Consider the following 27,039-nt stretch of genomic DNA (forward strand, 5'->3'; position numbering starts at 1 on the left):
GCAACGTTGCATGCAACGTTGCCGTTTCATCTAAAAATCACCGCGTCACCGCGTGGCATAACCGCCGGGCGCCGGAGGCCGGAGCCGCCCGTTTCTCGTCCATTTTCTCCCGGGATCTCGACGAGTGAGGTTGCACGCACTTACGGTAAGCCCTTCTTTTCCTTTGTACATTAAGATATCGCGTAAATTTCTTTTGAAATGATGAATTTCGCGTTGCAAAATTAATTGATCGGCTCGGTAATATAATCAGGAGAAGAAATATGAGCGAATCTGTCGGAAATGCTATGTCGAACGACTCGAACGTGGGACACGTGGCGAAGCGTCTCACGCCGGAGGAAATCGATAGAATGCGGGCGCAGGATTCTCGCTTGGTGTCCGAATTTCGCGCGAATCAACTCGAGAAGGACGCGAAAAAGCATTGGGATTTATTCTACAAGCGAAACGATATCAGATTCTTCAAAGATAGACACTGGACCACGCGGGAATTCGATGAATTGCTGGGTTTGGGCGGCAACGAGAATCAAAATGTCCTCCTCGAGGTGGGCTGCGGGGTCGGCAATTTCATTTTTCCTTTGATAGAGGACGGATTGAAATTCCGGAAAATATTCGCGTGCGATTTATCCACGAGGGCGATAGAGCTACTTAAGGTACATTCGCTGGATTATAATTGCAAATTAGCCCACGTTGCGTGCCGGTGCGTTAATAGAGGTTTCCTTGTAGAGTCACACGTTATTCCATCCGGAAACAATGCGAGCTTTTCAAACGGACGTTACGTTAGAGAATTGTTTCGCTGAAATTGATTGTCCGGTTGATGTTACGACTCTGATTTTTGCATTATCGGCTATTCATCCTGATAAATTTCACAAGTATGTTAAATGCTGATGCTACTGATTTTAATATTGTTAAAACTATAGTTCTAACATTTTTTTAAGGTTTTGCTATTGTCGAATTTACTAATTATTTCGTTTATTTAATAGAGTTGCCCAAAATATATACAACGTTCTTGGTAGTGGAGGAATCTTATTGTTTAGAGATTACGGATTGTACGATATGGCACAATTCCGTTTTAAACCTGGGCACAAGATTAGCGAGAATCTCTATATGCGGCAAGATGGAACCAGGTGATTTTATATTTTTCTTTCTGCTTTCTACAATCTATTTAAACAAATAAAAAGATATGATGTTTTCATAGTTCAATTGATTTATAATTAAAATGAAATAAATTTTTTTGTAATCTGATTTTGCCAGATAACGCAATTCTATCCTATCCTATCTGCTTAGAACATAGTAATGACAATATGTTATTTGGATCTTTCAGGAGTTATTATTTCTCTGTAGAACAAATAGCGTGCCTATTTGAATCTGTTGGTTTCGAAACATTGGACTGTGGCTACATACAGAGACGTACGATAAATTTAAAGGAAAACATTGATGTTCCGAGAATCTTTGTTCAGGCAAAATTCAAAAAATCTTGAATATGTAATAATGATAGTGGTAAGTCGTTTTGATTAAAATTAATGTTTGTACTTGTGATAATTTGTTCTAAAACACAAATAATTTTGATGGTAAATTATTCCATTTAGAATTTGAATTTTTGAATAAGAAATCTTTTTAATCTTTATATTTTAGAATGTATATGTGTGATTATTATATTTCAAAAGTCTAATAATTTATGATTTTTATTTATTTATTGATATTTTAATGATGATTTTGTGACTTATCGGATTTAATGACGAATGTCCTGCAGTGCTGATTTTTTTGCTAATAAAGTTATTTTATTTTTATTTTTTAATTAATTTAGTAACAAATTTTAATTTTTTATTTGCAGCTACTGTAGTTCAGTAACACTTATGGCAAACTGTATGGAAAATTTTAATTCTTAAATATGATCTAATGATATACAAAAGAAATGCATAAAATAACGCAGTCGACATCCAAGGTTTGTACTTGAGTTTTTATATAATTGAATGTGCAATTTCGAAAAGGGCACATCTCTGAAAAGTAAAATTTTTCAGGAATTCGCATAAAGATGTGTGGACGTAATTAGAGTATCTTAGTGAAAAAACTTATAGGCCAAAAAATGCGAGATGTGCCTTTTTTGAAATTGCACATTCAATTGTATTTATATATTCATGTTTTTTAATAATGCGTGCGCATTGTACAATTACCATGATGATTTCATAGTTCAACTGAAATTACTTTGACGATAATTTGATATTATAGTCTTTCGCTCCTATCTGATATTATTTGTGTATTTATATGTTTTGAATGTATCGAGTTTCAAATAGATCTAAAGACAACGTTATTTTGTATTTTAGATATCTCGTACGAAAACTCGAGAAAAAGGGCTTGTGTACTTTTTAAATATATGGTAAGTTTAAATAAATTTTTAGTTTTATTAAATATTCTTAATGTATTTTAGTGATGTATATCTTTGTATATGTGAAAGATTAACCGTGATATATTTATACATATAATTCGTCACTACCGCTGAGAGAAAACTAGAAATTAATGTGTATATTAAGTTAAATAGCTATAGCAAATAATTGTATTTTGTATATATTACAGAAGACATTACGATGGCTCCGTGTACAACTGATTGACTCACAATCAGTCAGATCTCAAGTTCGATTCCGCTTTATCCGATGTACGTCTTGGTTTATGAAAGATTGATTAAAGAGTTAAAAGGAATAAAAGACTGAGGATTTTGTGGAACCCCTTTGGGAACAATAAATTAATACATATTGCAGAAGAAATTACGATTCTAAATATGAATAATGTTAGCCCATACAAATGTATATGGTAAGACTAATTATTTGTATCGCATACTTATATATATTTTTTACTTAAATATACGCCATGATGATTTAATCATCTTCACCATCTTTCGCATGAATCGTTGTGATTATTTGATATTAGCTCTATCTGACATACAATTTTACTACTAATGTATTATATTTAAAGATATTACAACTTGATGAACCATGAATTATTTTATTTTTGCAGATCTGTTAATGTGCAATATGGTGTGAATATTGTGGCAGTACCAAACACAAATTTGTATTATGTTTTTGTTTTAATTTTATAAATAAATTTTTATTATGTATTATTAAATCTATATTCTTTCTCAACACCTTTAGCACAGTCTAATTCTTTATATCTATTCCTGTTATTCGAGTTTAAACAATTACAATATTGCTTCTAAAATTTGAACTTGGTACATTTTATCACTTCATGTTTTTAATTCATTAATACGACAGAAATGGAAGGCAAATTAATTCTTAAGAGTATTATAGCGGTTTTTCGCAAAGCAATCTTTTTGAAATAAAATTATAATAACTGTAGCTCCGTCAAAGTAAAAAGAACGCTACGTGAATGTGTTGGTGGGAAAATCTATATAAAATATTCTTTAATTTTATGATATATAAAAATAGATTCAAGTATATTAAAAAATGAAATAATTTTAAATAAAAGATGCGCGCACTTTCTTTTACACGGATGTGAACACGAGCGCAGAAAGTGGTTTTTCACGTAAAAGTGTACGAGCGTAACATTAACCTAAAAAGTCTTTTATAAATATATTATTTAAATCTGCTCCATCTACAAATATAGTGATATCGAAAAGTTACGCCCCAGCTAAAGATAATAAGTTTAATTCTTTATTACTACAATTTAAAATTAAAAACTTTATTTAATAAAGTAGGTACTTTGTTAAAAAATAAATACAAGATCAGTTCTACTACATTGCAATACTGGTTAAAAATATTGCATCGAAACAGGGAAGTCATTATTTTAATAAAGGAACATGTATCTGCATAAATCAAATTTTATTTTAATACTGTTATTTTATGCTCTGAGAAAAATAAAAAAAACTTAATGATTAATTTTTAGACATAAATACTGTTCTATTTATTTATATAATTTATTAAATGTAAAACTTCAAACGACTATATTATTGTTATTACATTAACGTAGATACGATGAATTACGTAGTATGAAACAGTAGGCACTGATCGCGCTGCTATAGTAATCCAGTCTCAATAAAGCGCTTCTAGCATCAGAGCGTACAGCGATAAAGCTGTGCGTACAGAGATAGAGTTCTTTATCCAGTTCAGCCATGACGAAAGAGTTAAGGATTTTAAAACTTCACTATATAAGCATAAATTATCCTAAAATTAATAAAAACAAATGTATTGAAAAAGTCTAATGATGAACAATTTAAATAAGATTATTAAGATTAACTTATTGTTTTAAGAAACTTATCTTTAATTATATATTTTACATTAAAGTAACAGTATAAATTTAGAAGATGTGTTTGCATTATATGTTGCCAGAAATAATCATAGTGATTACCTAATTGTTAGCGATTTATAACCAAAACTTGCATATGTAATAATTCAAAGAATTAATGCACTTTTAACACTTGTATAATATTTATTATTTGTTTAATTTTCTCTCTCTCTTATCGGCACTATAGGTAATTTGTTAAATGCAGTTAATTGTATTTGACACACAATTGTATGTGGTTGTATTACTGCTTATTAAGTACCGTTAATAAAATGTTATGAAAGCTGATTATATCGAAATTATATCGATAATCGTAACCTGGTGCTTTTCCCAGTAAACACCCCAATAAACATATGTTATTTTGCATGTATATTATTGAGTGAGAAATTATAACATAATGAAACTGATGCTCGGTGTTTATTGGGTTGAGAATTCAAAATAATATACAAAAATATTAATAGTAACCCAGTTTCTAAATAACAGCAATCTCATATCATACATATACGAATTACTTTATAACATTTTTTCGCATTAGAACATAACAATGCGTGCACCATTTTATTATGATTTGTAGTTTTAATATTTTAATATTTGAACAATGATTATATTATTTAAATTTATTTAAACATATTATTATGTATTGTTATATGTTATATTATATTATTAAAAGCTAGTGTTTAAAATTTTTCATTGGATTATATGTTACTTACAGTAGACATTATATAAGTTTTTAGAGTACGTGTATAAATCAAAATCTATTTTTAACTCACTCCCCATCAGTATTTCCTATTCTTATCGCATTTCTTAAATCTTCTTATATTTATTTAATTTTAGTGTTTTTTTAATTTTAAAATTATTAAAAAAAATCATATTATATTTACGAAATTTTGGCAAATGTAAAATTTAATTTTTAACATATGTCAAAACATACTCTAAACGAGTTCGTTGCAGCAATTTCCTTTTTTTCCTTCGAAAGTAGTAATATAAAAAATTTACCTTGAGATACAAATGTGAAGAATAAATTATTGAAATTCTTTACGAAATCGGTAATAAAAATTGCACATTCTATGAATGCTAATTATCGATACAACTGGATGAGCTCATTTTGTGTCATCATTTATCGACCTATAATTTCATATCTTTCTCACGATTATGAACGGGTGATGCTTTAATCACTTTGGTGCTAAAACATATAATGCTATGCGTATTACTGAAAGTGTGTTTGTAAATACAACGATCGAGACATTTCTAAACTGTCCAGATATTCCATGCTTTGAACTTATTAATTAAATAAATTGATACCATATTCAAATTAATTTTACTTCGACAGACTTTGCAATGACGCGGGAAATATAATTTATGATTTGATATAATTTATTAATAAATTTGCTTTATATTTACTTTATATATTTTGCTTTATACGTATATCTAATTGAGAAATTAATTAACAGCAAAAACGTTGAAATCGATCAAAAATTTTTAAATAATAGTAATTCTTTCTTTATAATTGATTATTTCCTAATTAATACGAGGTTACATCTTGTGTAAAATATGAATCAGTTAAGGAAATATCAGAGGGAGAAATTAGTTGTGTAATATCCTGCATTGCATAATAATGATATGAACGTTGTGCAAATCGTATATGATGTCGTTTATCTTAGTGACATTCTTTTGCCTCATATAAATATTTTATTTTGCAAGACGCCACAATAAAGACGCGAATAAAACTATGCGTCTTTCGACGTAGACGAAAAATGTGGGCAAAAAATCAGAGAGAGATATGATGTTCAACAATCTGGACTGTTAATGAGTCGATCGCTTTCGCGTTTATAGGACTATAAAACGTAGCAGTGAAGATGCTGAGCCTAATATTAATCGTTATTTTATGCAAGTGCGTCATTTTTTGCTGGTTATATAGTATATATGTAAACTAAAATTTTAATAAAATGCAGTGCAATCGACTCCGAAAAGGATATTTTTGTTTAAATATTGAGGTCATGAGACTAACCACTCTAATTTAGAAATGCAATTATGCGGCGCCACCTTAAAAAAATATCTGAAATATTGTATCTTTTTCAAGTGATTCGTGGGCTGACAAGTATCCTTGATCTTTTCTGTCAGGCGGATATATTTACAGATTCTACCCGTTCTATTAGGTTGAAGCAGAATCCAAAATTAAGTATGACTGCTGAAAATAGTTCCGTAATCAATGGATGAAATATGAACACGAAACTTTTTATTTATTACTATGAACGGGAAATGTAAATTCGATACAACACAATGCACGTGTCAGGAATCTTAAGCTGGGATTCATGAGCAGAAAGTAATATCTATGAGTACATCTCATAACATTTTCTTTAAATAAAATAATATATTCTCGAAAATGCTTTTACGCGAAACTACGTCTCAGTTTACGTTTATTTATTTCGAGTTATTATCTATATATAAAATTAAATATCATAAATATTTGCAAAAGAAGGCTAGTTCAAGCGAACGGTTTCAAACAGAAACAATTTTGTATACATTTTAATTAATTAAACGTGCGTACATCAACTGGATATTTAATTAATTTTTGCAAATGTAAATATGAGCAATCGCATAACAGAATTTGCATTGCTATAGTAAATGTAGCTATGTAACATATAAACAGTCTCGTTGGGATTTTAAGGATTAATTTGTGATGTCTAATAAATCCACATTATTTAGAAATAGTAAAAAGATTCCATAAATCATTTTTGGAAAAAAATTTGATGAAAATAATACTATTTATAACTTTACAAAGTTATAAATCTTCTTTCTAGCACACCTTTATTTAATCGAGTATTTAAAAAATTATTGGAACAATTTTAAAGAGCATTCTAGAAATATTTGCTGAAAAATGTTCGAATGTCGCAAGATGAAACAACTGGATGAGCCAGACATAATAAATTAACTTCATTTGGCTACAATTTAGCCAAAATTGGCCAAATATTCTACTTGAATTTTTCCTGTTATATTTTGGATCGTGGTTTATTCAAAGCGATTCAATCACGAAACCGGTATTATAATAATCACATTTGTATAATTTACTAGTTAAAATCTTTCTTTGTGCTGGACATTGTTAACATATACAATAATTTTATTTTTTCCTCTTTGCGCAATACGATAATTTATAGTTTTAAAGAAAAATTGTGTAATTACGCTAAAGTACGTGAGGTACGCATAATTAAGCAAAAAAATTACACAGAAAATCTTATTAATAAAAATACTCAAAATAGAGTTTACAAGTGTCTAATAAAGTTTCAATATTTCAAATACATTATTTCTGACATTTTATCAATTACAATGCATTCACAATAATAATTCATGGAAAGTTTTGCTATTATATTTTAAATATGACACATGAAACATTTGAAGAATAAAAACACAGATACACTGCAAATCCAAGTGTGTTATTTTAACCGAAGCTCTTCTTACACATTTCTTGCGTTTTAAATCACGTCATTTAACACAGTTAAACGTATTAACTTTTAATATGATTAAACGTGTTAATTTAACACAAAACATGTAAAACGAACTTCAGTCAAATGTGCCATTTTTAAACGTTTATATACGTGTAGAAATAACACTTGGATTTACAGTGTACTCGTATACATATACGAGATAAATATTAAAATATACGCATGTGTGTATTAAAATGTGCACATAAATGTGCATATATAAAATTGTAAATGGAATTTTATTTTGAAATCTGACTAAAGTGAGCTTGACTGATGGGCAATAATTAATTTGCGCCTTAAGGTTCACTGAGCGTGTATCTAGGAAGCGAGCACGGCAGGCAGTAATAATTATGTCATCGTTATAAAACTTTCCTCCGTCTTTGGCAAGTTGCCAAGGTCCCTTGCCTCACCCGAGTTCTATCCATCGAAGGTATGCGAGTACATCGCGGAATACGTGAACGCGATGCCTTGTCAGATCGCGCCGACAAGGATGGTGATAGCGCACGACCGCGAATTACATATGAGAAGGCGTAAACAATATGCGCCGTATAACAACCCCATGCAACAGTTCGCAGGCACACGCGACGCACACGCGACACACATACACACAACACACAAACACACACGCGCGCGCGCACACACACACACACGCATTCACACACGATCTGGTGCGTCCCCGTGCATTGATCAATCGGCTATAGTGACGCATGCAGAATACTCGGACTGTCGGGTATATAAGCCATCCGCCAAAAAACAGAGGCATCACATTCAGTTACTGTTCATCAGCAGCTGATCTTCCAAAACTTCTAATCAACTATGAAGTGCGTCTTCGTAAGTATTCAGATAGATCATTCTTCAATATCTTTGCATGCAAATTAATAGGATAAAAGCACCGTTCGGACAAATCGCTTGAGAATTTATAATTTTCTGCATTTTGGGGCGATTAGTTGAGCCTCGGCGCATTCATTATCGCGCCTGAAATATTTTGATAGATTTTCAAATTAATTCACTCACCGATCATAATACTCCGATTACAGTCTAATTACCACATTACTGCGATTATCTGTAAATCGATCGGCTTGAGTTTGGCTGTATGTTCCGGTTTCAGATCATGCTTATCGTCGCATAATACTGTAATATTCTAGTGTTTCTCCGATAATTAATTATCAGAGAATTTGCTTTCCTTTAGAATCTCTTGCTCCGGCAGGTTTCTCTCCCTCCGGAGATTTGTTTTGATAGTTCCAGTTACTCAACGAATATAAAATAGCAAACTTAAAAAATGTATTTAAAAACTTGCTAAATATTTCCTCTTTAGAATTGTAAATTGTATCTTTGTTTAACCTGGATCTTCGCAATCTTACCTCTCACCTTATTTAGCATAGCTATTAAATATTCTTACATTATTTAAATATATTTATACATTATTTTATTTACGAACGTGTGTGATATGTAGCGAACATATCAGCGAGTATCATAAAATTCTATTGAGCATCTATTACAATAAAGAATGCATTACAAAATTGTTTCTATTTTCTTATATGTCACATCGTATTATTAATAAATAAAATACAATAACTTTTTAGATTCAGATATATAATATTTTTAAGATAGATATATTTCCTAACATCTTACAGTAAATTAATTTTATTCGAAAATACATCTTTCTTGTGTTAATTGAAAAAAACGGCTTGTTTATCTATAAACCAAGTGTTAACTTTTAATTTTTATTTTGTGCCACGTCGACTGCGGATTAATCAACGCGGATTAATCACTTTCAGGCTATCCTCTTCTTGGCTCTCGTCGCCGTCGCCATTGCGGCCGCGGTGGAGAAGACGTCCGAAGCTGAGGAAAAGGCACCGCAGGCTGCCGATCTCGGCAGAGACAAAAGAGGTCTCGCGTATTATTCACCATACGCATATGGCGCATACTCACCGTACGCTTACAGCTCACCGTACGCTTACAGCTCACCGTACTCTTACAACTTGCCGTACGCGTACTCTCCGTACGCCTATTACCGTTACAACTATCCCTACATCTATTAGTTTGAAACGTCGACATGCACAGTGACTCAGAATTAAAATGGGCACAAGACGAAAATCTCATGGAAACCTCATTACCTCATGGAAATCTCATGAAAGAAGTTTTGCTCTCAGATTTTATAATCCAATCGATCCCGAAACTCTTGGTGTTTGCAAATATGATCGCGTTTGAGTTTTTTGACTGTCGATTTCTTTTTCCTATATGCTTATTGTAATAAAACTATGCTACATGTGAAAGAGATAAGTTTTCTCTGTTAATTACCCTTCTTTTATCCTCCCTTGTTATAACCTTGTTATTTTCCCAAAACTTGAAACGTAATTTTTGTTTCCAAGATAATATCTGATAATCGCGCGTACGTGCAATAAGCTATTAAACTGCAAGCTATTTTATTATAATTTGCAAAAGCAATATTACAAATGAAAAAGCGGGAAGAGAAAGGAATAATTCATGATTTATTGTAATTGGTAATTTTCGGTGGAATATTACGCTCTGTTTGGAATAACGTTGCGTCCTTAAGCTGCCGAAAGAGTTTATTAAAGGGGTCATTTGCGCTTATTTTATATGAGATACATTACTAGATAAACAGCTCGCGGTAATTACGGCGGATAATTAACAGGAAAGCATTGCGAATTTTAATGATTGCCAAAACGCGTTAATTCGGATCCAATTTGTGTAGCTGCCGAACGTGCGCACAGCCGTTGTGAATAAATTAATGGCACAGGACATTTTCATATAGTCAAATCCGGCGAGTTCATCGCGCATGCATTTGCGGTTTCGTGTTTCGTACGAGTGTTTAATGTATATGATCGATAACGCGGATTTTCAGATGCGATGTAGGAAGATGTCAAACGGATTGGCGTCATTGAGAGACCGAATCTGCAACGAAATGAGTTGAAGCTCATAAATGCGTATATGGGGTTGCATTAGCGTCGCGTCTCATCATTAGCCGCGAGTATTGACATCGCGGTTTCAAATGTGGCACATGAATTTCGTCAGAATATCACGTATCTATGTAGATGGCAAGAAATCATATTGTTAGGAATATGATCTTTCTACGTAATATCTTAGATAAAAAATAGAATAACCTTTTTTCAACAATTGTCGATCAATACATACTCTTTACCGTAACTGTAGAGAGAAACTCACAGGAATAATTTTGTTTAAATAAAATACTAAAGATTGATTCTTCGTCTATTAATTATTTTTTAAATGATATATTTTTTATTATATTATTAAGTAAATTAATTTAATTATCGATTCAATTATATAAATTTAGTTACTATAAAGCTTTTTATAAATCAATATCGGAAATACAATTAACAATTGATACAATGTTAGAAATAATATATCTGAAGCGTATAAAAGTTTTTTTAAATAAATTATATAATAGTTTGTAAAACATGAAGTTGATTATCTTCTCTAAAATGACTGATAAAAAAGTCTACATATAAACTTTGATATGTCGCGAAGCAATATTTCTTGACGGAATCTCTGAACAAATGACAAACCTTAGAAGCCAAAGATAATCTAATTAAGAACATCTTAAGGATCGTCCGAAAAAAGTGTAAGAGATCATTTCTGTTCTCTAGCATATTTACTGTGTGTTTCATGGATCTGCGCTGTTCGGTACATAATTAAGTCGCACTTTTCCTTTCAAAAGTTATCTGTTTATGGATTCAGTTGCCGAAGAAGGTCGACGAGCGCGACGTTATCCAATCCTCGATTTCTGTTTCGCGCGACATTAAATCGTGTCCGCGTAATACATGCAGGCGTCGGAACTGACACGGCCGCGGCGCGGCGGTTCGATTTACGCATAATCTCGACGCGTTACACAATACATGTCCCTACGGAAACGGGAACGCTTATTCCGTATTCCCCGAGATTTCGCCCGTTCCCCCGTTGACTTTCACTGAGAGACCCGGGCAAGGAGACTGAGAGAGGAGACCGAGCGAACGTGACCGGAATGGCAGGACGGAGTTGTCCACATGCGTTTCGCACGACATCGTCGCGCCGTCATGACCTCGTCGGAAGTTCACGATGCTCGTTTCCTTTACCGTATTTCCCTATTGAGGACATAATTTACGGACGGATGCGAAGCGCGCAGAGTGATGATCGCAAATTTCGACTTTTTATCCGCTCTTTCATAGGGTGCATATATAAAGCAAAATGCATATCACCTCAACGATGAATGAAGCGGTATGAAGTATTTGGGCGAAATGCGATCCGCGTTTACATCTTTCATTAAAAGAAAATATTGCAATTTTAAATGCCTTTCTTCTGTGCCTTCTCGTAGAAATTAATAGGCCAATTTGGTCTTTCACAGACTTTTAGCCGCGTTTCATTATTTTTTTTCCGCATAGATTTATTGGGGAAAGTTTTTAGAAAGATCAGATAAGTTTTTTTTCTCAATTCCGCTAAATTATGCGCAATGTTATTGATGATTCTATCACTTGAGCTCCAAAGAGCACATCCTTTGATTCAATCTAGATGTTTTTAAAAGATTGTACGTCTAATTTTAATGTACAATAAATAATACACACATGCATGCTAATAGAGATCATTACAGTAAAGTTATGTATTCTTTTTCTTAACCAAAATTTTTATTGTAAAATTTTTTATTCTTAAAGAAACATATATTTATATGATGATCACGTTATCGAGAATAACAGACTTCGGTAAGCCGCGGCTACGAAATTTCGATTACAGGACCGCGCTGAACATACGACGTACTTTGCATCGATATGTATAACATCACGAATCCGTAACAGTATTGCTTAAGTTCGATCGATGAAAGCCCGTAAGAAAGTCTATTATAATTCGTGGATGGTCGCGACCCGATTGTATTTATACATGTGCTGGTATGGCCGTAGCCTTAGTCGACGCGGACTTGTCCATCCTCAAACAAATTAGTTTCTTGAGTAGAGCAGTCTAATTCAATGTTGAGACCCCATGGGAAATAGCGTAGTTTCCTGTTGAAGAAGATAGCTGAATTGCCTCAGTGCAGTGTTAAGTGTGCAAGAAGGATTATATGTACGAATTTGAAAATGCGGCTACTTCTGGTATGTAATAGTATACAGTAATAAAACTTTCTTTGATGTGGATTATCGTAATGTCTATTCACATATTGATTCGCCTATATAATGTAAAATTTTGATCTTTCAATTTTTATAAGAAACATAGAATTTCATTACGTTAATATTTTATGTATAAATTGATTGTAAGAAAACTTTTCACATATAAGAGAGATAGGCAAACTAATTTATAAATAAATAATATAATATTCAAACAATGTTTATACCTTTTCTTTGCTAGTTATAAAATTTTATTATTTTAGAAAATTAATTTAAAAAATATATTTAGATAAAAATCACTTATAAAATAATTACATTTTGTGATTTAGCTAAAATATTTACTTTGTTTCTCTTATATCTTTAGTTTTATATTAAAACGTTTGGCTATCTTTGTGTAAGAAAATCTGATTTACTCTTAGATCATCTACGTTCTCATACTGGTGTTTTCGCTGACTCAAGCTAAGCAGAAAGCCGAAGTGCAAAAGTCACAAGTCACGAAGCTGGAAGTAGTGAATCTCGGCGAGGTCGAAGTTGAATCCGATTTCAAGCAATCCGACGTCCAGCGAAAACGAGAATCCGGATACACCTATAACAGGCCGAATCGTATCTCTTCAAATGCTCGATTTCGCATCCAAACGCATCCGTCCAGAAGTCAAATCGCATTCAAGGTCCCTGGCCAGTTAAGCAGACCATTTACGCAATATGGGCCGCCAATTCACTCAACGTCCGGTTCGACGACACACGGATATCATGCTCAGCAGCAACATCGAGACAAATTGCAGCACGACGTCAGTCAACAGCAATCGATCGGTTTCGGTGGAACAGGACTGATGGAACAGGAAGTACCAAGCCCGATCAAAAACGTTGATTTCGCGGAGGTGAATCCGATCGCTAGTCAGAATGACGAGCCGTTTGGCATGAACACCGCTAATTATTTACCGCCACAAAATCAGAAACTGCCGGCTTATATTTCAACGGACAATTTCGATCCGCAACGCATTCCAGGTCGGGGACAAATTCACGATACGAACTTACAGAGCCAGAACTTCGTGCAGGCTCAAAATCAAATTTCCGACGCCGCGCTTTTCCTGGCCGAGAACGCGCAGGCGATCCAGCAACTTTACGGCGCACCCGCGAGCAATCAGGACTTCGCGCCCAGCAACGATCAGTTTCAGGATGTCGGTAATCCGATTCATAATCTGAACAGTCAGTTCGAGAGTACTTCGCAGAACCCTGAGGGATTCCGCGGCACGTTACCGTCGTATGCGTCGGGAACGCTCGATCCTCGAAACACTCTAGAACAAATTCAGTCGCTAGAAAAAGATCGGCTGATTGTTCAATTGCAGCAGGCCCTTGTCCAGGCTCAGACTAACCCGAACGTAGCGGGAAGATATGCTCAGAACCAAGCAGGTTTCATTCAGAATCAGGAACTTCTCGCCTCTATAAGCCAGCAAGTGAACTCACATATTCCCACAACGCCGCAGTCTGCAGCTTTTAGTCCTGGAAACACCGCGTTCAGTCAGTCTACCTTCCTACCAGAAACTACGGTCAATCCCTTGAGGTTTCCCGTTAACTACGGTATTCCAACCACTACGCAAACTCCGACTACAACAACTACGGCCGGAATACTCACTACGCAATCCCCATTGCAACCATCCAAGAGCGATGGTATTGCCCAAGCAGTGTCATCGCACCCCGCTTCTAACCAGCCTGGTTCTTCCACGACCGGATCTCCCGCGGGAATCCCCCTTTACGGTGGATTTGTACCGTCTTTCATCACGGGAACCAACTTTCCCAGCTACGGCACCAGCATCTTTACATCTGGCTCCGTCAGACCTGTGCAATCCCCCGAAACATCGCCCACCCATTTCGGGATACCGATTCCTACGGAACCGCCTCAGAAACCGGTACCGGGATCGGCACCCTCGACCCCAGCGACGACAATACCTTCTCTCTCGCCCGCCTCGTCATCAAATCGACCGGGGTTCGCTCTGACACCGGTGGCCCTGCCAATTCATCCGATACGACCTGTTGCTCCTTTCGCGACACCGGTGCGTCCGATCGTCGCTCCCCTGCTACCAGCGTATCCCGCGCAAGTGCATCCGGCGCAAACCGCCCCGGCCGTATCATCCAGCGTGCAGCATACGTTCAGCGTGCAGAACGCATTGATTAATCCCGCTCTCTATAAACCGGTTAAAGCGGTCTATCCGGTGTACTACTATCCCGTGGACATCGCTTATCAGCTGCAGAAGCCTACGTCGCCGAGTTATCCGTGGAATTACGCGCCTTCGTACACGACGCAGACGGGACCGGCGAAAATATGGAAATGAGACGTTCAAACGGATCGGAAGTCGATCCGCGGTGCTGTGGCTGACTGTCTACTCGTGTGGAAAAGGGAGAAGGAGAGATTGAAGAAGAAAGTACGGTAAAGAAGAGTCACTATCGCAATCGTGATTTTGATGTGCTAATAACGCGGCGCTACATCGTCTGCTAAACTTTTTCACATAAAGATTTCATTTTCTTCTTTTAGTAAGAGTTTTAAGCTGACAAAAAGAATTGCGCTCTGCTAATCATCCGTTACAATAGGGAGTTTTATTTGCTTTTGTTGACATAGAACATTCTTTGTTTCTGAATTGCATTGTTATGAGAAAATTATAAGTAGATGCACGATTTAATTTAAATTTAGCTCATATTTATCTATTAGAATTTCATACATTCATAGCAAACTACTAATTCTGGTTTGATTTATCATGAACAATAACGTAGAGTTAAATGAGAAGTTTTGTATAATTGTAACAGATACATTTTCAACATTTGTAGTTTTTTTACAATTTTATGGACAGTCGTGTATACAGAAGTTGATACGTACCTATATAAATTCGAGTAACATACATGACTCTAATCTGACAAAATCATGACAAAACTTATAATTTCTAATATTTTAAATTTTAGAAAACGAGATTATTTTTTTCTTTCTCTAGTTCTTTATATAACGTTTAACATACTTAGCCTACTTAAGTTTCTCGCTATTGAAGAATAACTACGATGATTGTTCAATACACGCCTCATACATCCGCTGTACCATCTGTCATTGCGTATCCGCTGATTTCGAAATTCATCATTGAGAAAGTGACATTATGCAGGTGATAATTAGCGCAATTGTCTCATTGGAATTGGGGTACTGTGACAAGAATGTCAAGTGAGCGTTTCTAAGCGTCACTCGTCGTTTCTAGTTGTCGATCACACGTAGAAAATACTTCGCCATTCATACGAACGTTTGAAGTGTTACTTATAGAATAGGGATATTCGTTGATTTTTTTAAGTATAGTGTTCCTTTCACTTTTTCCTATTGTTGGATTATATAAGTTAATGTATGTATGTGTGTGTGCATATAATATTGTATATATACATATAATAAATAATTTGCTGATCGATTTAATGATATTAGTATATAAATGATGATTGCGGAATCTCACACGTACTTCTTCTGCCGTCTTAGATTTATCTTCGAGCATATGTAAATACACATGTTCTATTTATTTTGTCAAATAAATATTTTTTTTACTTTGGAAAGTATTTCTTCTTTGATAGCGTCTCGTTTTTAGTTTAATGCTTATAATTAATCTACTTTCAATCAGGTCAATTAACAAAATCGATATTGAAACGTAGTTTGAGCATGAGCAGCACTATTAAGGAACTGCAAACTGCAAACGGCTGAACACGTAAATATTTTTTTTACTTTGGAAAGTATTTTTTTTTATAGCGTCTCGTTTTTAGTTTAATGCTTATAATTAATCTACTTTCAATTAGGTCAATTAATAAAATCAATATTGGTAGTTTGAGCATGAGCAGCACTATTAAGGAACTGCAAACGGCTGAACACGTGCGTCTAATTATAAAATGCATTATACATAACGTTAATCTAATTGCAGATAGACCGTGGTATGCATGTGGCGCATCTCAAATTATCGCGATGGAAAGCTGAACCGAGGAAATGAATTACTGCTACTTCCGGCCTCGAATGGATCTACGCGAGGAAACTCTCACCCGTGCATTCGTGACCATCGGGCACGATTCTCATCGCCACGCCGTTCGATTCTGACCTCGAAAGTCATTCGATAATTCCAACCACGGTCAACGCAGTCGGATTATCCGAGCAATCCTAAGCATGCATGACGTTTGCTCGCAGGTGTAGGAGATTCCCGGACGATTTCGTAATCCTTCAGGTTCTTATTAGGAGATGAGGAAAGACACGTGCTGCTGCTGTCAAGTTCTAGATCATCGAATGGAATCCACAGGTCGAGAGCTTCAGATAACCGAACAGAGGCGCTTTATATTCATTTAACAATCTGCTGACGCTTTCTAATCCTTTCCGATTATCTACGCTTCTTTTTCTTATTGAAATTGATAATTCCTCTTTTGATCGCTAAAATTTTTAAAATCAAAATAAGATAAAAATGTATCACTTTCTATTGTGAATATTGTTAATATTGTTAATCACGTTTTATTGTTATTTACGATGTAAATGTGGAACATATATTTTTGAAAAAACGATAATTGAATTTATTCAAGATTACAGAGAGAATTGAAGAAGTTATTGAGTTCACTTGGAAAAAAAGATGAAATTTCGTAAAACACCTATTACAGGAGACAGTAAAGCAGTACCATATGCATCTGTAAATCATTTTTATTTATATACTATGCATATGTGTATGCATACAGTTTACTGCATCTCCCTTATGTTAATATTTAGTCGGTATTCTCGAAGAAGTTTCTAAGTGAAACATGACTAAATCGTACCGTTACGAAAACCAGATTTCCACGTAGTTTCCCCAAACGTAGTTACGAGCGGTATTTGAGGGGTCAAGCATGCACATCTCGAGCCCGGAGAATCACGAAGTCACCGAGAGTCTCGAAAGCGTGGCTTGACCCTGAGAGCCCAGCAGGCTTGTCGCATTAAACCTGTTATCAACTCACTTTCCGCAAGTGACCCATATTCTACTGCCCGGTTTCCGTTTTATTCCGCTGCACTTTTGTCACTTTATTTTATACGAACTCGCACAGAGTTTCTCGGACATTTTGAACCCTATTTAAGAAATCTTGCATTTTTCATTGTCAGTTATATAAATTGCTCTTGTTACACACAAACTAGGCAATTACGTTCTTTTTATTCAATACTCTTTCAATTATTATGGACAGTTAAATACCAACTGTTTGAAATAGTCTAATAGCGAGAAAGCGAGAGTTCCGGCAATGCTCACCACTAAATTAACAAGAAAGACGAGGAAGTAAGATGTAAAGAGATTTATAAACATATATAAAAAAAGTGGGAAGCAGTGGGAAAAAGTTAGTGGGAAAGTGAAGGAATTGTTGAATATGAAAAAGGGAAGACAAATCTTAAGTGACAAGAAAGTAAAAGACGAAAGTATTGCCAGGTAATGGATTTAAAGAATCATACGTTCTAATGAAAGAGTTAAGTTGAGTGCGAAAAGGAGTTGTGTGTGACGGTGCAAGAAAATTATAATAAAATGATGAGAACGCACGAAAAGCGAAAGCGATTTTAAGATGACTTTTATCCGAAATCATATATGAAACAGAATAATGAATCACTGACATTGGCACATTTCCAAGCAGCGTTAATTCTAAATGGTTTTCTTGATAAATGATAGAATCAATTTTCTTCTAAGACTAACTTCTTTAACAATGTTCTAATATTATTTTATCAATTTATTTATATACTAGCCTTTATTTAAAAATATATAAATTGCCTAATACAACATAAATGTATTATATGCACTATTTTAGTATAGTTTAATACTGTGGCTACTTATTTTTTTTTATCGAATAAAGTAGATCTTAAATTCTATTTTAAAAGCAATATTTTTGAATAAATAAAACGTTTTTTATTTAATTTTATTTCTATATTTAATTAAATTTTAAATAAAAATATTTTATTATATTTTATTTAACTTTTATTAAAATTATAATTTTTTTCTAACAATTTCAAATTTTATAATAATATAATTATTAATAATAACTTTTTAATTAAATTTGAAATATATTATAGATTACTCTTAATATATATAAATAAAATAATTTCAAGATAACTATAAAATATTTTATATTTTGTATTTATATTAAATTTAATTTAATTTAGAAATGTAATTCTCAAGAGGATTAATAAATTTATCTATCTAATTTAATTTAATTTAATTTAATTTCAATTTAAGCGGAAAGAACTAATATTACTAACAAAATCTGAGCATTTCCTTGTTTGTGCGGAACATTGTCTTTAATGCTTCGTTTTAATGCGTGTCTTACACAATAATACATGTGCACTATACTTAGCTCTTATCAAGATGTTAACGGCGTGACAGGTATATTATTCGCAGCACACGAAAGGTGCGATAATATCTGACGTTTAAGGATACTATATTACGCATAGATATGCATTCTGTATAAAGATAAGGCAAAGCAGTTTTCGATGCAGCTATCTACATCACAAGTTTTATTTGCGGTTATTAATTAACATTGATGATATATTTGCATGTACATATATAAATGTTAATAAGCTTGCATAAATATATACAATATTTACAGTCGCCGCATTGTAAATCTTAGCAAACATATAAGTTAAAATTAGCATTTGGATAAATAAGATACTAAACTAATATCCATATTAGAAAAAATTATAAAAATGACATAAAATAATTGCATACATTTTAAATATAATTTTATCAAAATTAAAACTGAGGCATTATCAACTCATCATTCTTATTTTTCTTATCTTCTATCTCTTTTTCGCGGAAGTAGTCCGCGACGATTGTCTTAAGAATTCTCGTAATTCCTTGCCTTTTCAATTGGATGATAGCCGTAAGCAACAGTCTCTTTCTTCATCTTGCTAGTGAAAGTAAAACGATCGAATGTTTTCAGATGCTATAATTTAACATGTTGGAAGAAGTTAGATGTATTTCTGAGAGAATGGTCACAATTATCTTCTTATGGCTGCGTTCATTTCTGTATGTACGATGATATGTTTATTATACAAAGGCGCAAAAACGAGGGACAAGATGTGGTAACTTTTTCATTAATTTCCCTAAACGTTTATTTTACTTTCGAATATCGATCAGCTTTCAATACATGGCGGTAGCTCATCTTTTTTCATACGCGCGGTTCAAAAATATTTGTCAGCGAGGGTCAACATCTTTCACGTCCTAATTCTTTGTAAAAACTGATGAACGAAGCTAACTTGCAAGCATAATACTTGATGTTGCGAGATGTTTATCTTACACTTTCTTGCAATCGATATTAATTGTAAGATAAAGTTCTCTATATTTCTCTAGATCCAGAACACGGAAGGAAATGTTTAATACTGAAGGCAGATACTAAATACGTAGCAAATCTGAGAAACTTTAAAATTTTGTTAAATATTTTGCTTTGTTTTGCTTAAAACGCACGGCGGGGATTTGGCTTTAACTTTTACAATAAATAATGGAATCAATAGATCTATTTTATTTTTTTGCTGCATCTTTTTCTTACAATTAGATACACCTAGTTTTTGCATTTTGCGACACAAGACAACTGAATTTCAATAAGTTGATAAAGAGATTTAAAATTTAATTAAAAAAATGAGTATGCTAAAGATAAATTGAATAAATGCACGCACGAGAAAATGCTTTTTCTTTTAAACGCAATAATTCGTTTAACAGCGTTTTTTATCAGTTTGACGTGAGCCGTGAAAACGGCAGTTATAAACGTTCCAGAAAGCTACACGCTGAGTTTAATGCATGAAAGAAACATTACCAGAAATTAAATATCCAGAAGAATAAATAAATAATTAAAATTTGGACAAGAATTATACCGGAATTAAGAATACCGGAAAAGTAGATTTCTAAAATACAAAATCATAATATAATCATTTATAACTATTATCATTTTGCCTTTCACTAAGCGTAATTAATAAAAATAATTGCTAGGATTTATGAGTAATAACGGCACACGTATTATGGCTTAATTCGCGACATATGTTGTATTTACTTTCTTTGGATTTGATGCATCTCTTGCGAGTTCAAATCGAAAGTGAAGAATGCAAAATGATTTAGATATTTTCCTGTGATTCGGGCAAATAATAGCGTTTTCTCTCGATGCTTGACCAGACAGTGCTTCCGCCTGTCTACAGTAATTAATTGCACTGAAGAATAAAACGAAATAAAATATCTTGAAGAAAAAGTGGAATAGAGTGACTTGACACTATAGTAACTCTTATCGCATTGAAATTATAGATCGCCAGTTCTGCAAGAGTGTGGTAATTAAAAACGGCTTAGCGTATCCTACTACCGCTGGCGCTGGCCTTCCGAGATTGTCTTGATTAGGATTGCACGATATCGCGTATGGAAATATACAAGGAAGAATACAAAAGAGCCTGTAATTGAAAATATCCCGAACAGGAAGTACAGTAGGTAGTTGACCTTTAGGTACTTTCTCGAAACGCTTTGCAAGTAGGGGTAACAAGAAATAAGGGGACAAAATTTTAATTTGTTACGCAAGAGAAGCGATAAATCTTTTCGAATTTCTTTATGTGTCCACTCGGTTGACACTGTTCGCCAATGAGTTTCGAGTTCCTCTTTTTTTCATTTTTTTCAGACATCAGGTTGTTAATTTCTTCGAGAGGATGTTGTAGTTTCTTTTATTTGGCGAGGAAAATATTGCGGAGGAGGATTGAATGGGCTCGCTTTTCACCCATAGGTGAGATCTGATTTGCAAAACACACGCGAGTATTTCCCGCGTCGCAGTTGACTATACTATCTGTGCCAAACGGCGACGATGCGACGCGCTCGACATATCAGCGCGGAGAGCTTTACCTTCACCTAGACCTTTCTTTTGCCGTATGAGAGGGGATCCATGTATAAAACCTTTCTTCTTGCTAGCAATGGCACCAGAGACCATAATATCATTCGACCACTGGCTGCTACCAAGTTACGGGAAAGTTACAAGAGCAACCGCATTTCATCAAGCATGCGGTTTATTGTAAGTATCACATTTTCACGAGTGTTCGCGACAATTTACAGCTTTAATTTCTGTCTATACCAATCAGTGTTCTATTTCCGTGTGTGTTTTATACGTATTATGTCCGTAAAATTACTATTTTTTGCGTACAAAGTGTTTAACAAAATTGATGTAATCATTGAAACTTTTTATTTATTAATAAATATTCAGATAAGTAAATATTTAGAAATTATAAAGTTTAATATTGAAGCTTGAAAGCTTACAAGAAATTAATCTCTTAAAATTAAAATTTATAGCAAACAGTTTACACAAAAATATTATTTGCATAAAATTATTATTATAATAAAACTATTTGTGTATTGTAATTTATTTATTAAGTATTATAATAAATTTAATTATGTATATAGCTTATAGCTTCTTAGATCTTTTAGCACTTTTTAATAATTATTAATTATATGTATATATTATCCATAATCTCTAGTTATAGAGGAACTAAGAGAGAATTGAGTTAAACTAATTAATTACCTATTATTACTTAAAATCTTTATACTACATAACATTTTATAAATTTAATGTTAAATTTAAAGCGCTTGTATCTATCTAGTTCAAACTGCAATTAAATACTCTCCTACGAATATTAAACTAAGTGATAATAACACTAATTATTACAATGTAGTTATTATGTAACTGCTCATCTAACCATTGTTAGATTACATATCACATTAATAATCGACTATTAACTCCAACACTGCATAATTATGTGATTGGTCATTCAATTAATATCCATATACTCCGCTGACTAATTAGAATTGATCTGCTTTTTGTTCAATTAATACGACTATTCATAGCTTAAGCAGTTTAATTATAATTCGGGTAATTGGCCAACAATTTTGTATTCTACTTTCACGCAAACCGATCAAGCCCATGAAAGTGGGTCACCCTAGAAAGTGATGTACGAAGAAGTGCGATAATAACTGATCTGATCGCGTAGGTGTTTCTGGTGGCTTTCGCCTGCGGGGTCTACTGCAATGAAAATCTGCCGTCTCGACTTCTATTGCAGCCGAAGGACAAGCGCGGCACCAACGATCACTCGGTGACTTTCCCGTCGGGATCTTCCTCCTCTTATTCGGCTCCCGTTCACGCGAGTTACGAGATTAGTGGATCGTCTGGTGGCTATGGATCTCTGGGGCACGGTGGCCTCCTCAACTCGGGCGGTTCCATCGGCCACGGATATTCCTTAGCGTCGTCCGGTGGTCTCAGTCTCGGGTCCGGATACCAATCGCCCGGATTGAGCCATCATGGCCTGAGTCACCAGAGTGTCTCTTTGGGCGGACACTCGGCTCAGAGTACCTACTCCGTGCCCAGCATAGCGAGTTTAGGAAGCGGCGGAAGTAGCAACGGACTCTTCACTCCAGCGAAAACCGGTCCCGTTACCTTCGGAGTCCACGGTGGCGGTGGCGCAAGCACATCCGGCTCCAGCTCGTCGAGCAGCGCGCCGGTCTACGCTTCCGGCGGTCACGGACTCTCGGCTTACAGCAACGGAGGGACATCTAACCTTGGTCTTCAAATCGTTCTGGCACCGCAGCATGGTCTTTCCTCAGGCTCTTCGCCCAGTTACAGTCTTCCTGTTCACTCCGCATCCTCGAGTCCTTCGCACGCTGTAACAGGCGGTTTGATTATCGCCAGTGGTTCACACAGTGGTTCCCCCAGTTACAGTTTCCCAACGTCGGGCATTCACGGAGCATCATCCACGTACGCTCTTCCAATTAGTTCCGGATCTCATGGAATCTCCGCGCTGGCGTCTAGTGCTGGATCATCCAGTTATCCCGGTTCTTCAGGATCTTATGGCTCCGCCAGCACTCATCCCGGATTCTCGAGCGTATCATCCGGCGGTTCCAACTACGAGCTACCGATTGCCTCGGGATCTTACTCGAACTCGGCATCGTCCAACGCTATCTCACACACGAATTACTTGCCGTCCCATTCGTCTAGCAGCAGCTCCAGCTACTCCAGCCCCAGCGTCTCCTACGCGACACCGAGTGTCAGCCACGGAGGCTCTTCCGGTTCCGCTTATCCCGGCGGCGGTGCTTACTCCGTTAGTTCGAACTACGTGGGGGCCGGTTCCAGCCCTATTGTAATTCACACCGGAAGCCATGGTTACACGCCCATGTATTATAGCTCATCTAGCTCCCACGGGACACCCGCGGACTCGCACGGAGCTTACGCCAGCGTAAGTCCGAGATATCTCGGATACGCTCCAGAAACGAAATTTTACAATGTAGGTAGCGCGAAGTATGACACGATCTCGTACTCGGTTCCAAATGGAAAACATTAATATACGTTTTGTAAATTTTTCTATGTCTTGTCACATTGCCAGGATTCGATAACGGCTTAGGATTATAATTACAAGATCCGTGTTTGGGTCTCGTGACGAACGGGTAATCAAACGCCAAATGCGTCGTAAATTTGAAATTAATAATTACCTAATCTTATGCTGACTCGATCTTGCCATGAAAAGTAGCAATAGTATTTTCAAGGTAGGAGACCACGTATGCTGTTGAGAGTAAAAGTAGAGAAATATACACTTATATTTCTCTACTTTTATACATATATTTAAATTTTCTATTGTACGATTTATATAGCGATAGAAATCTGTACTGTAATCGTACTTAAATTGTTATCTGTATTTATATCTCTGACAGATGTTGTAGTATATTCCTTCCTGTTATCCCTTATCACTGATAATTGTGATTTTTTTGTTACATAGTTTTATATCTCTTTTGTAATAAATGAGTTGATTTTCCAACGCACACCAGAAAACCCACTTTAAATCTTCAAGACTGATCGTGACAGCGATATCGATAAATTAACGATCGGTAATTGATTTAGCGATATTTACGATCGACCGCTCATAAATCTCGAATAGTAAAAATTCAAATTCGAGTTTCTCAAGTCGCGAAGAATATTGCCAATAAATTTCGCCTTCATGTTGCACATTGCACGTTGCGGCGCGCGTAGATGCGCCAATGTTTCGCCTCTTAATGATGATTAAACACGCACTATAATTGAGACGATCAAAGAGATCGGAAAAGTGAAAGTGTATCACGAGATCGACAAGAATAATATAAATTATGATCCTAATTATCTTAATTAATTGCAATTAAATCAGTTGCAATTAAATTATATAGAGCGCTGGTTTACTTTCGCACGTGTTTACAAGTCTATTTTCGCAAATAGTATAGATAATTGATTCGACACGCGCAATGGAAGGTAATACCCGTATCGAAAAACACTTGAATGAATTCTGTCGTGGGCATTGTTGTCCGTCGGAATAATTGATGTATCTGGCAACGACTGGTGCTGCTTCTTCTGCTTTTATCCGCGGCATTACTGTGAAAGTTATTGACCGCACGAACGGCAACGGTATAACCATACATGAAACATAATAAAAGCACAAGTCCGCCCAACGGACAGAAACGGGATCGCTTTTACTCCAAGGCCGGGACGGGTCGGGGTGAGTAAGAGATACCTTTCTAAACCTTTATATATTTATTTGGGAAAGTGATTGCCGGCAGAAACGTTGGCTGGTTAGATTTATTGAACGGCTTTAACGTAATGCACGTAGGAATTGATAATGTAATGTTTAATTTCTTTTTTTCTGATATTACATACATGTATAGATAGCACTAATAACTAGCATTAAAAGTGAAATTATGCAACATAATAAAATAATAAGCAAAAAAATAATATATCCTGTTAGCTTATATTACGTACCGAAAGTGTTACACATGAAGCTCAATGTATCGTTTTACTTAAAATAATAAATAACACAAAATCATAATTATTAATATTTATAAAATTAACAAAATAATTACTAATTAAATATTTTTATTTTACAACTTTATCTCTCTACTTGACTTATATTGATCTCATATTTTTTATAAATTAAAGAAATTATAAAACAATTTATAATATATAGATTAAATATGTTTTTAAATGTTATGTGAAACATTAGCATAGTTTAATTTAATTTAATTTAATTTTAACCTTATATAAATAATGCTACGCCCGATTAAATATCAGGCTGATTAATGGATCGTGGAAATCGCGATCTATCAATCAACAATTTGCACGGCAAAGTGATCGGTTGTTTTCGTTAATCGAGTTTTTTACATGATTACACGGCCAAGGAAATTGACCGCGTAAGAAAGCGACTTTAGTTAGTCGCGCGCGTTATTTCTTTCGCGCATCTGACCCAATTTCTGCTCGTATGCACTGAACACGTGTGTGTGTGTGTGTGTGTGTGTGTGTGTATACGCACGTCGCGAGGGCCGCACGGCACGACGTGACATGACACGAGAGAGCCGCACGTATGACCTGGCTCCTCGGATGTGTAATCCGAGATGTATGACGTCCCCCACGCGTTGCCCAACCCAATCAGGGTATCTCGCAAATATAGAAAACGCAAACGTTTCACTATTTTCTGACTGGTTTTGCGAGAGACACGCTCGGGCTTCTCTCACTCTCATGCCCGACATGGCGAGAGCGGGAAAAGTTCGCTCTTACTCTTCGCGAAGGCGTTCCCCCGGGTGGACCCCGTCACGCATCTCTGACTTGATCTCGGACTTGCGAGTGTCCAGCCTGTCAGGCGACTGGGAGATTCACTTTCGTGACGTACCGACTTGTAACACGAGACCTTTTTTCCAATGAAGTAATTGAACGAGATTCGAGTATGTGCAGCGAGAGGTAATGTAGCAGTTAGCAATAAAGGGATATTTGCGGTAAAATTTTAAACTTATAAGAAGATGGAGTTTGTAGTTGAGTAACGACGATATGTAATGTAAGATTTTTTTTAATTCACTCGTGCTAATTTTTTAAAATTGGTTTCTGAAAAGAAATCTTTCGCATTTTTAATAAACATTTAATAAAAATTTAGAAAAATTAAACCATATATGCTAATATACATATTAATATTATTTATCATGAAACTCATCTAAAACAGGTTCATCACATTCACATTATTTATTGAGTACGCGTCTTAACGAGCCGCGTCTTATTAAAGATATATATTTATTTGGTATATGAACCAAGTAAAAACTTGGCACTTTATCTAAATTAAGAGAAATCGACAACGACACCAAGAATTACATTTTCCC

General features: G+C 35.0%; 3 protein-coding genes, 1 long non-coding RNA gene and 1 other non-coding gene across 7 annotated transcripts; all 5 read left to right on the top strand.

Annotated features, from left to right (window-relative positions):
* Positions 1 to 24,134, top strand: LOC139813145 (tRNA N(3)-cytidine methyltransferase METTL6). Of its 3 annotated transcripts, XM_071778493.1 has the most exons (9): positions 1 to 145; positions 251 to 647; positions 721 to 866; positions 978 to 1,121; positions 1,319 to 1,494; positions 1,829 to 1,939; positions 2,319 to 2,371; positions 2,569 to 2,802; positions 3,007 to 3,114. In XM_071778493.1, the coding sequence occupies exons 2-5, from the start codon at positions 261 to 263 to the stop codon at positions 1,473 to 1,475; spliced, it is 834 nt and encodes a 277-aa protein (XP_071634594.1). In that variant the 5' UTR covers positions 1 to 145; positions 251 to 260; the 3' UTR covers positions 1,476 to 1,494; positions 1,829 to 1,939; positions 2,319 to 2,371; positions 2,569 to 2,802; positions 3,007 to 3,114. The 3 variants fall into 3 exon arrangements, with proteins under 3 accessions (XP_071634594.1, XP_071634595.1, XP_071634596.1); XM_071778494.1 differs by lacking the exon at positions 1,829 to 1,939; XM_071778495.1 differs by lacking the exons at positions 2,319 to 2,371; positions 2,569 to 2,802; positions 3,007 to 3,114 and adding an exon at positions 24,125 to 24,134.
* LOC139814013 (small nucleolar RNA snR60/Z15/Z230/Z193/J17) lies at positions 2,159 to 2,249 on the top strand. Its single transcript, XR_011732312.1, has one exon. It is a non-coding gene; the product is annotated as a small nucleolar RNA snR60/Z15/Z230/Z193/J17 (small nucleolar RNA).
* Positions 7,625 to 10,042, top strand: LOC139812927 (uncharacterized). Its single transcript, XR_011731979.1, has 2 exons — positions 7,625 to 8,597; positions 9,545 to 10,042. It is a non-coding gene; the product is annotated as an uncharacterized lncRNA (long non-coding RNA).
* LOC139812833 (uncharacterized) lies at positions 12,851 to 16,339 on the top strand. Its single transcript, XM_071777931.1, has 2 exons — positions 12,851 to 12,865; positions 13,297 to 16,339. The coding sequence occupies exons 1-2, from the start codon at positions 12,851 to 12,853 to the stop codon at positions 15,205 to 15,207; spliced, it is 1,926 nt and encodes a 641-aa protein (XP_071634032.1). The 3' UTR covers positions 15,208 to 16,339.
* Positions 21,779 to 24,698, top strand: LOC139812834 (uncharacterized). Its single transcript, XM_071777932.1, has 2 exons — positions 21,779 to 21,904; positions 22,875 to 24,698. Exons 1-2 carry the CDS (start codon positions 21,779 to 21,781, stop codon positions 24,216 to 24,218), a joined length of 1,470 nt encoding a protein of 489 aa, XP_071634033.1. The 3' UTR covers positions 24,219 to 24,698.
* The last annotated feature ends 2,341 nt before the right edge of the window (positions 24,699 to 27,039 follow it).

Source organism: Temnothorax longispinosus, chromosome 5 (genome assembly GCF_030848805.1).
Source record: "Temnothorax longispinosus isolate EJ_2023e chromosome 5, Tlon_JGU_v1, whole genome shotgun sequence".
NCBI lineage: Eukaryota > Metazoa > Arthropoda > Insecta > Hymenoptera > Formicidae > Temnothorax > Temnothorax longispinosus.

Coding starts and splice junctions, on each gene's coding strand:
- LOC139813145 (XM_071778495.1), top strand. CDS start 261: ATGAGCGAATCTGTCGGAAATGCTATGTCGAACGACTCGAACGTGGGA. Junction 648..720: donor GGGCGATAGAGCTACTTAAG/GTACATTCGCTG, acceptor GTTTCCTTGTAG/AGTCACACGTTATTCCATCC. Junction 1,122..1,318: donor ATGCGGCAAGATGGAACCAG/GTGATTTTATAT, acceptor TGGATCTTTCAG/GAGTTATTATTTCTCTGTAG.
- LOC139812834 (XM_071777932.1), top strand. CDS start 21,779: ATGTATAAAACCTTTCTTCTTGCTAGCAATGGCACCAGAGACCATAAT. Junction 21,905..22,874: donor CATCAAGCATGCGGTTTATT/GTAAGTATCACA, acceptor CTGATCGCGTAG/GTGTTTCTGGTGGCTTTCGC.